This window comes from Bemisia tabaci, chromosome 1 (genome assembly GCF_918797505.1).
Source record: "Bemisia tabaci chromosome 1, PGI_BMITA_v3".
In the NCBI taxonomy this organism is placed as follows: domain Eukaryota; kingdom Metazoa; phylum Arthropoda; class Insecta; order Hemiptera; family Aleyrodidae; genus Bemisia; species Bemisia tabaci.
In genome coordinates, this window is record NC_092793.1 from 32,308,449 (window position 1) to 32,320,782 (window position 12,334).

The 12,334-nt window shown below is 38.1% G+C and overlaps 2 protein-coding genes across 8 annotated transcripts in view; one reads left to right on the forward strand and one right to left on the reverse strand.

Moving 5' to 3' along the window:
- LOC109037149 (uncharacterized) overlaps positions 1–12,334 on the forward strand; it is a 549,607-nt gene that overhangs the window by 164,781 nt on the left and 372,492 nt on the right. The window lies entirely within an intron of this gene.
- LOC109037153 (uncharacterized) lies at positions 1,509–10,531 on the reverse strand. Its single transcript, XM_019051662.2, has 2 exons — positions 9,837–10,531; positions 1,509–8,964 (listed from the first exon to the last, which is right to left on the reverse strand). Exons 1-2 carry the CDS (start codon positions 9,940–9,942, stop codon positions 8,303–8,305), a joined length of 768 nt encoding a protein of 255 aa, XP_018907207.2. The 5' UTR covers positions 9,943–10,531; the 3' UTR covers positions 1,509–8,302.

Below are 12,334 nucleotides of genomic sequence, written 5' to 3' on the forward strand. Positions count from 1 at the left end.
ATCCGATCTTAAGTTAAGAAAGCTCTACTCAATAATTCATCATTTTGCGAAGAAAATGCTCCAAACTATACTATCATCGAGTATCACGAGACGATGTTGATCCCTGAATTACTTTTATATCTTGTCTTCGTTTTTCTTCATTATGGAGTCCTAAGAAAAATTGACTTAGAACAAGTTCGCAAGAACTACTGAGCGTCTGATTAGCACCGTCTTACCTGGAGCATATTTGCTCAGTCTATAGAGCGCTGCCTCCACTCGTCAAAATGGCGTCAAAATCGAAGCTCAAAGTGAATCGATTTCAACGATAATGGGCCCAAAGTCGGGACTTGATGCGATTGATGAGTGTTGCGACTCAAAATAGAGCGGCGCGACTCTTTTTTGATCAACAATCACGAACAGATCGTATTTATTGATTCACTTTGAGCTTCCATTTAGACGCCATTTTGACGAGTGGACACAGGGCTTAGCACCCACTACCATTTTTCCCCATCCGGGGCTAATTCTTGCTTGAATCAATTAAAACAAAATTTATTTGTAGAGCGGAATCTCCAAGTAACTATAGACAAAATAACATTGAATTTCTTTTCTTTAACATGCGCAAGGTTATCGCTCCAGAAAACGCTTTCGGCCTTGACTAATTGTTTTCACGAGATGAATTTTTGCCGATTTCCGCCTAAAATTAGTTATGTAAACTGAAGCAACATGATATTTTTGTTCCTCATGCCACGTGTAAAATTGTGAGGAGATCTGTAGCCAATTCTGAAAGTTTTCCTGTTTCAATGTACTGTAAAAAATAGTCTAGGCGACTCTAAATCCAACCGAAGATTATGCCCCTGAGCAGTTTTTATCATGATAATTTAACTTAAATTCTGTACTATTTTTCAGTAACTCTATGAACTTAGAAATATGCTGTCGGCCAGAATATGTTTGACAGTGCCTGTAAATTACTGATCAAAACCTAGCTATAAGAGGCGAGCTTTGTTTTTTAAAATATTTTTTCGTTCAATCATTAGTATCAGTTGGATTGTACACACAGTATGAAAAAAGCTTTCATAATCTCTCGATTAAGGATTCATATTAAAAGTAAATTGCCATTCGAAAACATCAAAAATTAAACATTTCTTAAGCTTCCATGAAGCAAAATTATGAGTTTTCTTGTCGTCATTTCTAAAGAATCTTTTGAACATATGCACATGAACTTTCACGTTCAACTGTCAATAAACATGGCCAAAAAATAACACTGTATTGTGATTTGACATCAAGTTGACTTGCAATCAAGATTTTTGTTAAACTATTATAAGTAGATCTTGTTGGTGTGCTAAAGATTAAGCTTAGAAAAAAAGAATGAGAGCTGAAGTATGCCAAAGTTCTTCTACATTTTTGTCCACCGAAAATTTAATTATATTTCATAGTTTCTTCCAATTAATTTTCAAAATGGTATTTCTCTGGTAGCGATGGTAAACCGCACGATAAAGAGATAAGGGGAGTAGGCGAATAAAGATGCAGCATTAAATTTGAAGTTTTTTTTATTTAAGAACATAATTTCAGAAATAAAAGAGGAATAAAAAAGAGATTAAAAAGGAAATAAATAAATAAATACTGGATAATAACAATTTGAGATCGGCGTAGAGAAAAATAGATGGAGATACAAAAAGCAGAGATATGGAATTAGGAGAGCCTGTGTCCCCAAAAAAAAAAATATTATTCAAAAAGACTTCTAATTAATAATATAAAAAACGTATAAAACCTCATGTGATGATAGAGAGAAAATTCAAAAGGAAAATTTTAAGCTACAATCCGATTAAATTGAGATAAAACAAAGGGGGGGGGGGATTCAAAGTAAAAATTCAAGCTAAGAACGTTGGGTGTTCTACGAAAAGTCTTAGTATTAAATAACGTGACCTTGATTGATCAACTTCAAGTATGATACGGAAGAAAACTTATTTTAATGAGTCATACAAATTGCTAAAAACCGATTTTGAGAGGGAATGAAAACGATTTCCTGCGTAATTCGTAGAACTGCGTGATTGCAGAGACAAGTGCAGTTGTATTGATCGACATGCACGAAGACGATTTCACGATGAAATATTTTGTTTCCATTCCTAACTAAGCCTACTCGTGCTCAATTTGTTTTCAATATTTACAAGTGCCAAGGTATTGCTCTTAAAATACGATTGACTGAGTTACAATGATGAACTTTCAATTCAAAATAATCTAGTTAAATTCAATGTGATCTTGATTTCACTTCCAAGCTCGGTGCCATCTAAACTTCTAAGATAAAAAATGATTAATAATAAATAATACTTTACAACTAAAAGGAAACATTAATCGGTAAGGTTAAAAAAACCGCAAGAGCTGCACTGGGAAAAAACAACACATTGGATCTAGAGTCCAGACTCTTAAAAACATCGAAAAGAAAAAATACTCTTGATTCAATCAGATTTAAGCTTAAATCAAGAACCCAGCCTCTTAATTTGAGCGGATTTCCTTTTGATTTAAGCTTAAATCTGATTGAATCAGGAGTTATTTTACTTGGCAATGTTTTCAAGAGTCTGGACTCTAGATCCAATGTGTTTTTTTTCCAGTGTGAGATTGCAGCGGAGCAAAACTTGCACTTATCCTAAAGACCAAAACTGAAAGGAAATCATCAAAATTCGTGAGAGAGTACACCTATTTTTCGGTGCTATATCCTACATCCTTAAATAAATATAGAGTTGAGAGTTGCCCGGAGGCTGTAAAATGAACACTTTCATGCAGCGCCTAAAACACGCCAAGTCGTATAATAGCGAGATAGGTAACTACTTCTGATGAAGTTAAACAGTCAGCAAAAAATTTGTTCGCAATAATACTGATGCTCGTAAGAACAGTGAGATCAAATTTTGAGTATTTTAGTATGAATACTGAGAGGAAACTACGGTAATCCTACGCAAGAATGAGAAAAACGGCAAGATGTTTCACGTAAAATAAACCACCGGCAGAGCTTGAAACTAAACCAAAATTCTAAATCTGACAGTTCGTATCTGGGAGAGGAACTTGTTCCGCTCAGTGGCAATGCGTGAATGATCGATTATTATCGATTGTTCCCCATTTTACACTGTGGTAAAGAATCGATTATCAAGGAGTTCGTTGCGAATATCCTGTTAATCGATCCTTTTCTACAGGTTTAAATGGTAGATCAATCGATACATCGCAAAGCACGCCACGCCACTGAGTTCCACTAACTCTAACTTTAAATCTAACCATACGAGTGTACGAGAGGGGAAGTAAGACGCTAGAAGTGCTCGTCATGCTTGGATAAAATCCAGAGGAGACTGTACTGCCAAATATTGTTTTACCATGACTAGCTTTTCTAAATTTCCGCCAAAAATTTTCAGGCAGGGAGGATATGCGTTCTTTGACACTCAACTAACTCGCATAGGAAGTATTTTGATTAAATAATTCAATTCGCCGGTTATTTCCAAAGAGCATGCAAAGATAAAGTTATGGTCCTAAGTGTGGAAATTATAATAAATGGACCTCCCTGCAAAAAAAAGTTTTTTTTTTTCTAAACACACAAGGATTCGATATCCTGTAATTGAAATTATAGGTACATAAAAACACTATTCTGGCGTGTCAATGAAAATTAGATAAGATTTTCTATTTTCTTTTACCTCAGATTCGCCAAGAAGATATAATGATTACTTAGTGTGCACCGTTAGAAAGTTCGGATGTGTTAGATTTTTTTCGTTCATAAATAGAATAGGTCAGGATAGATATCAATTGGGTTTACTCAATATTGTTAAATTTGCTGGGAGGGACAAGAGGAACTGAAAAGCTTGAAATGGTGGGAATTCCTAGCACAGACCGTATGGTTGGGACACAGGCTCACCTTGAACATATTTTACTTTACGCTTTAGTCTTGGAATACTTAGAGATGATACAAATTAATTATTAAGGAGTGGAACGATTCAGCAAGAAGAAGCAAAAAATTAATGGTCATGGTTGGAAACATGTCACGAGAAACTAATAAAATTTGTGTCAGAGTATGGTACAGCCTACAATATGAAGAAAGTAATTGATCGGGTAGTAAAATTTGCACATAAAGATAAATTGAAAAGGAAGTGTTAGACATACTTGCTCTTCTTTGAATAATAAACTGAGGGTAGAGCCAATCTATAAGAATTGTGAGCAAGGGGAGCTATGAAATTACATTGTTTATGTATTATTATTGTATAAGGTATGTATCATGTTGTATTGTCGTGATGTCAAATAATTTTTTAACTATTCCAGAAAAACTATACATACTGGGAACCTTATAAACTAAATCTTAAAACTATGAAATCAATTTATGCAAGAGCCAAGTCTTCTGTATAGAGTCAAAGCTAGTTATCAAAAGTGAATGTTTGTGTAGTCGATATATGATATGAGATTTGGAAGAAGCGTTTTACGTTTCAGTTTATTACTATTGATCAATGCCTTAAATTAATCGATAAATTTAATCGTATACGTGCGATCATTATACAATAATTCATAATGTACGTATGCATAAATATAATTCATACCTATACATGAAAGTTTTTAAGGATAAAAGTATATATGTACACACTTGTTAGAAACAGGAATTGGGGGATTTTCAAAAAATAGAGGAATATTTGTTCATAATTCATCACGACGATATAGGTCAAAAATGTATAATACAAAGATCTACAACAAATATGCTTATTAAAATCTACATTCTTCTTGAAAACTCAAGTCCTTTCGAAATTCTACATTTCGAATAGAATCTTAAAGAGAGTTCCCGACTAGCTCCATTATCGTATTTTTGGACGGCATTGCACTTAAAGAAACCAACTTTTCTAGGTGATTCATAGATGCATCTCACTTCATAGGGATCAGAGGCGGATCCAGCAATTTGGCAACACAGGATTGCCTCCATTTAAGCCTGTTCCAAAATAATCGATTCTTGTCGGAGCACCTGGCCCCTCCACGAATCGATACATTTCCGCAGGTATGAATGGAGAAAAGGCAATGTTGCCAATATGCTAGATCGCCAATGATAGGGAAATCAACGGAAGATAGGCTGTTTCTGAGATGAGGCAAAGTTAGTTCTTATTTAGGTTTTGCCGTCCATTTATCCTTTGCTATTCCCTACTTCACACGCTAAACCTCTACCGTTAAACTTCACGGATGAGAAATGGAAAAGTTTGACTGATTGCATGAACACTTCCAAACCTTGAAATAGGAAAGAGAAATAAAACAGGGGGATGGGAAAATACGGAAAGGAATAATAAAATATCACTGCAACAAATCCACCAATTACAAAAGAGTAAGTATCAATTGAAAAATCGATCAGAACAAATATATACAAACTAATGATACATGGAAAAAATAATATGATAAGGTAAATGAATGATTATGGTTAAACGAGAGGAACGATAATGAAAGCCTCATTTTAAAATCCTGGAAAATCATTTCAATGAGTTGATGGACACATTTCCATATATTCAGAGGAAAGAAAGATTCCAAAAACATGTAAGAGGAAAAAATAATCAAAAAAACCTAAGAAATTAAATCAATATTACAAAAACAATAATACTGAAAGTGTTTAATACTATCTTACTCTACAGGATGAAAAACCTAACGAAATTTAAGAGAGTATAACATGGGGACGTAAATATCAATCATAAAGTCACAGGACATGAGAATAAAATAAAATAAACAGCACAGAACAGTTTATTAAAACAGAAAAAGATACCTAAAAAAATGACTTAAATCTAGGAACTTGTGATAGAAAAAAAAAACAGTTCGAAATTCTAGTTAATGCTATGGGAGATGATTGAAAGTTACTTAATTAGAATAGCGGTGATAGCGGAGAAGACATCATGTCCTAAGAGAAAGAACGTGCAATTGCTTACTCGTGTAAAAGATTTACCCAGGATAATTTATTTTAAATTTTACCTTGATTGACTTATCCCGAAATAGATACTTAAGTGCAAGCTAGGATACCAAAAAGGGAAGTGACGAAAAATCAAGACACTCAAGATTCTGGCTGATTTATGAACGCAAATTAGAAAATAAATTATGAAAAAGGTTGAGGATTTTGTGATGAAATGATTGAGAAAAGGAAGAGTGAAATTGACTCGAGAACGGAATAAGAGAGGTAAAATTATAAACATAAGTAAATTGAATGGGTGATCAAGAGACTCTTGAGGTTTCTCTTTACTCTGTAGAAACCCTGATAGTTGTTTAGGGAGCTCTGAGACATTACCTTCGATTAGGTGAGCCTCATTGTCAGTCTCTGACGGTGGCAAAATGACCTGTTATTTCCTTTAACTTCGAGTCGTTTTGATTACCTTTAAATCCGACAACTTAAAATAGAAAAAGAAAAGTCCTTTTGGATGAAACGATGAGAATGTGAGATGCTAATAGGGCGCGTAGTTCTTGTTTTTCAAACTAAGGTTAAGTTGAAATGTACAGCACGCGAACTTGAAGGTGAAATAAATTGGATGAAACAAAACTCAAGGAGGCAAGATTTGCGTGAACCATCGGTGGGAGCATCTGCCGAATTACAAAATTAGGACTAGGAATGCTTAAAACTGAACTCAAATCGGTAACCAAATGGATGTCAGTGATGTTCTCTGAAAAGATCAAACGAACAAAATCTATCGGGTGTAGCTGCGGCATGACTGAATACCTAGACAACTGTGAAAAGAGGAGGAGACGCTGCTCAGCCGATATAAATTAAAAAATCATAGAATAAAAGAGAATATCACATTTTTAATCGTTCTAAGACGAATTCAGGGCAGAAATTCAAATCATAACTAACATAAAAGCAAAATAATCAATTATAAAATTAAACACAATGATCGGGCATCAGCCGAATACTTAAAGATCATCAAACCGGCTAAAATTGTCACGAGAACCGAATAATTATCATTCGAAAGACGAGGACTCTATGGTAGCTCAGAGGGGTGTGCGCGAACTTGAACTCGGGAATGAAAGGGTTATTCTTTTAGAATTTGGTTTGTACTGACGCTGATTTTAAACGGACATAGATACTCTCTACGATACTCTATGCAATGGTACGAGGAACTAGCTGAAATCGAAAGGAATAACAAAAGATTGTCGATAAGAAAGTTGCGGAAACCACTGGCGAGGACTTGCCCCGAAATTTCCAATTCACGTGATCGATTAGGTTGAGGGTTGAAACCAAAGCGTCCTCTTTTCCTACGACGAAAGTATCCGATCGGGACGAAAATGAATCATCACAGATGTTTCGAGCCTCATGTGCTCGAGGAGAAACCTAAAAACGATCGTCAGTGTGCGAGAAAAAAAAAACTGAAACTCTCAGCACGAAACAAGATACAGGGGTGTATGCCCACACCGGAAAAAATTTCCGGATGAAACAAAAAAAATTACGTAAAACATCGCCGGAACCTGAGATCTGTTTGGAGCACTCGGTACTTTCTCGAAGATCACGACCGGGAGAAAAATCCAGATCAACGAGAGCGACAAATATTTACTTTCCGCGCAAAAACTGTCCATGGGGACAGTTAGAACCTTGTTATCACTTAAAAAATCCCAGTGGCCCCGAAGAGACTTCTTGCCATCTTAAAAGAATCCCAAGGTAGGAAACATTCTTGGACGATCCCGGTGATGGACGTGGGAGTTTCCCTACAAATCTACTCAACAAAGACTTGGAGCGAATTTCGTAGGCTCATTATTTAAGTTGATAGCCAAAGCTATAGACTAGGAGGACTAAGAGAAAATGGAGCCATCCAGATGGTGGAAGGTGGTGTTTACAATGGACAAAGGAGGTAATTAATAGACCAACTAACAGCAACCCATAGGGAACCCGACAGTTGGTCCATCATTTCCCCCTGATCTATGAGAACCACCTGTATCACCCTTGGATCGCTCCATTTCCCGGCGTTTCCTTTGTCTATCACTTTGTCTAACAATTTCAATAATGAGCCCTGCAGGCTGATTCTTCAAGTTGATAGACAAACAGATAAAGACGACATTAGGAGTATGAAGCCATCCAATTGGTTGAAATGAATGTTTACTTTAGACTGAGGGAGAAAATGATGGACTGACTAAGTATACGGTCTCTCGTGGGTTGCCGTTAGTTAGTCTATTACCTACCTCCTTCGTCCACTGCAACTACCCGCTTCCACCAAGAGGATCCCTCCATATCCCTTTCGTCTTCTTCGTCTATAGTTTTGTCAATGAATCTCAAGAGTGAGCCCTGCTGTTACTCCAGGAAGCTTCCCGGTTCTTGGAATCCTTGGAGTGAATATCTGACGGAGTCGGGATTGGGCGATTAGGTGAGCGTGTGCCCGGGGAACTCGCGAGGGTTGGAGTGCTTCTTCTTGATGTGGACCTGGAGGTTGCCCTTCTGGTGGGTCTTGAGAGGGCAGAAGGGGCAGGCGAAGGCGGGCTCCTTGCCGCACTCGAGGCGCTTGTGGAGGCTGAGCGAGGTCTTGGAGCGGTAGCGCTTGCCGCAATCCTCGCAGCCGAAGACGGGCTCCTTGTCCTTGTTGTGCTTCCGCGGGCGGTACTCCATGAGCATCGAGTTGTTGCCCGAGCTGTTCATGCTGTACTCCTGCATGCTCATCTCCGCCGTCGAGACGTCCGAGCTGGACTCGTAGTAGTCCACGTAGGAGTTGTTGCTCGTTGAGTTGTTGTGGAGCGCCACGACCCCCGTGTTGCAGTTCTGCAGCTGGTCCAGGTACCGCTGCGATATCGAGAGTGCGTTCGACAGGTAGTGCTGCCGGTCGTTGGACGAGTGCATCAGCAGGTTCTCGTACAGCTCGCTCGCCGACGGACCCAGGTTGTTCCCGTGCAGGAACCCCATGCTGTTCGCCCCCGCCCCCACGCTGTTCATACTGTTCATACTGTTCATGTTGTTCATGTTGTTCAAGCTGTTCATGCTGTTCATGCTGTTCACCTGACAGTTCTTCGCCATGTGTTTCAGATCTGGAACTGAAAAACATTGCAATGAGTATCTGACGGGATGCACGGTACACCTACAATCGATTTTAATCTCACTATGAATTACATTTTGCAATAAGGAACCACTATTTCTGGCCCATTTTAGAAACAACATACATGCCACTGGTTTCCCTATGCAGATATGTGCATTTATGGAAGAGCCAGAGATAGTGGTTGCTTATTACAAAATGCAATCCATAAGACAATACCTCTTCCATTTTTGAGCGTCTCTGGCTACTTGACAATTTGTCGTCTCCCAAACGAAGGAACTCCATTCCAAGGTTGCTAAATTGACTCAAACAATTAATTTTCTTTTAATAAAAATGTACCTTTGGAATTTTTGAACAAAATGTTACTCATTGTTGCTTGAAACCTGAGGAAAAATCTGCGAAATTTCCAGTCAGAAATGCTCCAGATTCTCCGGGTTAATGTGCAATTTGCGAGGGAAAATTTGGCAACATTGAGATGGAGTTACGTTCTTTTGCGACGAAAACGACACATTTCTGCGTGCAGTTGCAAAACCGCAAAAACCGGGGAACGACTGAGAATATGGCCCTTCTTTGTTTTTGGAACAGAATAATCTGGGAAAGTTTCCTCAAAGTTAGTTCCTTAGTGCGTATCGTGCGATCAAATTGATCTTTGAGAAACGACAAGGCTGCAATAAAGAGCTGGAGATAGAGATATGAAATTGCATGTGTGGAAAAGCTTAATATTTTTCCCCTGATCACCTTACCACACAGAATAGTTAGAAAACCCGCAATTGTTTTCAGTACTTGAGTACATTTCATTGAGCATTATTTTTACATAATGATCGAGGAAACGACAGGAAGAATATTTCTGCACCAAGAATCAACGATACTAACCTCCATCTTTTTCAGACTTAATGAGTCCTAACCGGTGAATAAAGGATTTCTTATCTGAAAAAATAAACACACTTCCGTTAGATTCGATTGGGAGTTTGCGAAACATTTACGCTAAAGACTTATTCAATATTTAGAGAATGAATAACAATAAGCTACAACAACATATTCATACTTGGAGTGGGCCAAAAAAACATACTGACTCCTACTACATGACTTAGCATTCTCAATCTAACATTTTCGTGAAACAAAATGAGTGCATGAACCGGGGATCCATTCGAGGAAGGAAAAACGCCATATGAACATTCGACTGTTGCCAAAATTACTCTCAGAAAAAAAAATGTTAAGGGAAGTGATGAGTATTTTCCATTGAAATTTTCAGACACTTCGAATTAAAATACGACTACTATTCCCTGAAAAATTGAAAGAAAAATAAGTACAAATTCGTAATGTGTCAAAGGAAGTTTGGAAACGTTTGAAAGCTTATACGGCGTTTTGTCTTGGCATGGCATAACAGAAATACACTGAGCGCAAACGAAGGCTATCCTCGCTCGTCGTTAGCCCTGAGATCCACCCATTTAATCCCATGGAAAATGATCGATTCTGATCGAAGTCGGCTGCCTCGCCGAGAATCGATTATTTATAATAGATTTAAATGGGGGAAAGCGGAGGTATGGAGATGTTGCATGTGTGAGGAATTTGCGATTTGACTGTTAATTCTAGTGTAAAAGTTCGCGAGAAACGCGATGGTGCCACTGGTTTTCTCTGAAATTAACTCCCAAGCTCAAAGAAGCTCTCAAGTTGAAGTCAAAATGGAGGGGATATCTCACCCTACCCTGAGAGTCCACCTCTAACTCAAAACAAACTCTCCATGCAAAGATAGGGAGCAAATACATTGACAGGGCTGCCACTTTATTTGGGGACTCCAAAACTGAAAACACGGCAACCCTGCGAATGTACTTGCTCCCTATCTTTGCATAGGGAGTTTGTTTTGATGTAGAGGTGGACTCTCAGGATAGCGTGGGATATCCCCTCCATTTTAGCCTCAACTTGAGAGCTTTTTTTGAGCTTGGGAGTTGATTTCAGAGAAAACCAGTGGCACCATCGTGTTTCTCGCGAACTTTTACATAAGATTCAACAGTCAAATCGCAAATTCCTCACACATGCAACATCTCCATTACTTTGGGAGAATCGCCATTGAGCTCGTATGATGCAAAGATGCAAATCATTCGGGGACGGAAGGGAGATCACCCATGCTATCATCCATGCAAATCAAATCCCGATAAACCACTTCCCAAATCGAGTGCCTGGCTACAAAATCTGCACCACGTACCAATGAAAACGTTGGATATTTATGAATGAACAAATCGAAAATTTTGTACATGATCACCGTACCACCTAATAATCATTAAAATTGATGTACGACGCTATAGACAAAGAAGGGAAGGAAATAAAACGATCCTATTGGTGAAAGCGGGAGGTTCCAATGGACAAAGGAGGTAAGTAATAGACTAACTAACGGCAGCTCACGAAAGGCCCTATGGTTAGTCCATCATATCCCACCTTAGTCCGTACACGGAGAAAAAAAACTCGTGCGTGGGACCCGAAGTTTAGGTCATATGTATCTCTGAAGTTTTCAGATTGAGCATCTGAACACTTTAGGTTTAGCTGCCGAAGTTCGGATCATACATCTGAAACTTCAGTTCTTACATCTGAAGTACTTCGGTTCTCACATCTGAAGTACTTCAGATGCAAGAACTGAAGTTTCAGATGTATGATCCGAACTTCGGCAGCTAGACCTAAAGTGTTCAGATGCTCAATCTGAAAACTTCAGAGATCCATATGACCTAAACTTCGGGTCCCACGCACGAGTTTTTTTTCTCCGTGTAAGAGCCACCCGTTTCAACTACTAGGAGAGCTCCATTTTCCCGTTGTCTACTTTATCTATCGCTTTGTCAACCAATTTCAATACCAGCCTGCAGGGTAAATAAATTGAATAAGTCTCTATTCTCTATAATAGCGGCTTTCGAAACTAATCTATACTTTAAGACGGAAAACTCTTCACATGTTTCCAGATTCGTAGCACAATTTTATTCTGTGCATTAGTAGATTTCCGCAAGGTCACAAGAGTAAAGGCAATATGTATGCGCTGTCTGCTGTCTCCCATTAAAAGCCAAGAAAATTATTTTACTGGAATTCAACGTTTGTAAGAGCGTGCATTTGCATTCCTCACAAGAGAAAGCAAATAGTTCATTCCATGTGGTATCACATATGCAACCTACTGAGAATACTGAAAAGAGCTCTTTCCTGTACAATTGTACAAAAAAAACGGTGTCAGTCTAACTTGCAATTACGATACTATTTACCATATACTTCAATATTACCATGCAATACTGAGAAAAAAACAAAAAAAAAAAACAAGAAGGGGCTAGGTCATAAGAAACAAAATATAGAGCGAGCATTCCGAATAACATTCAAGGGAGGGACAAAACGCAGTCTCT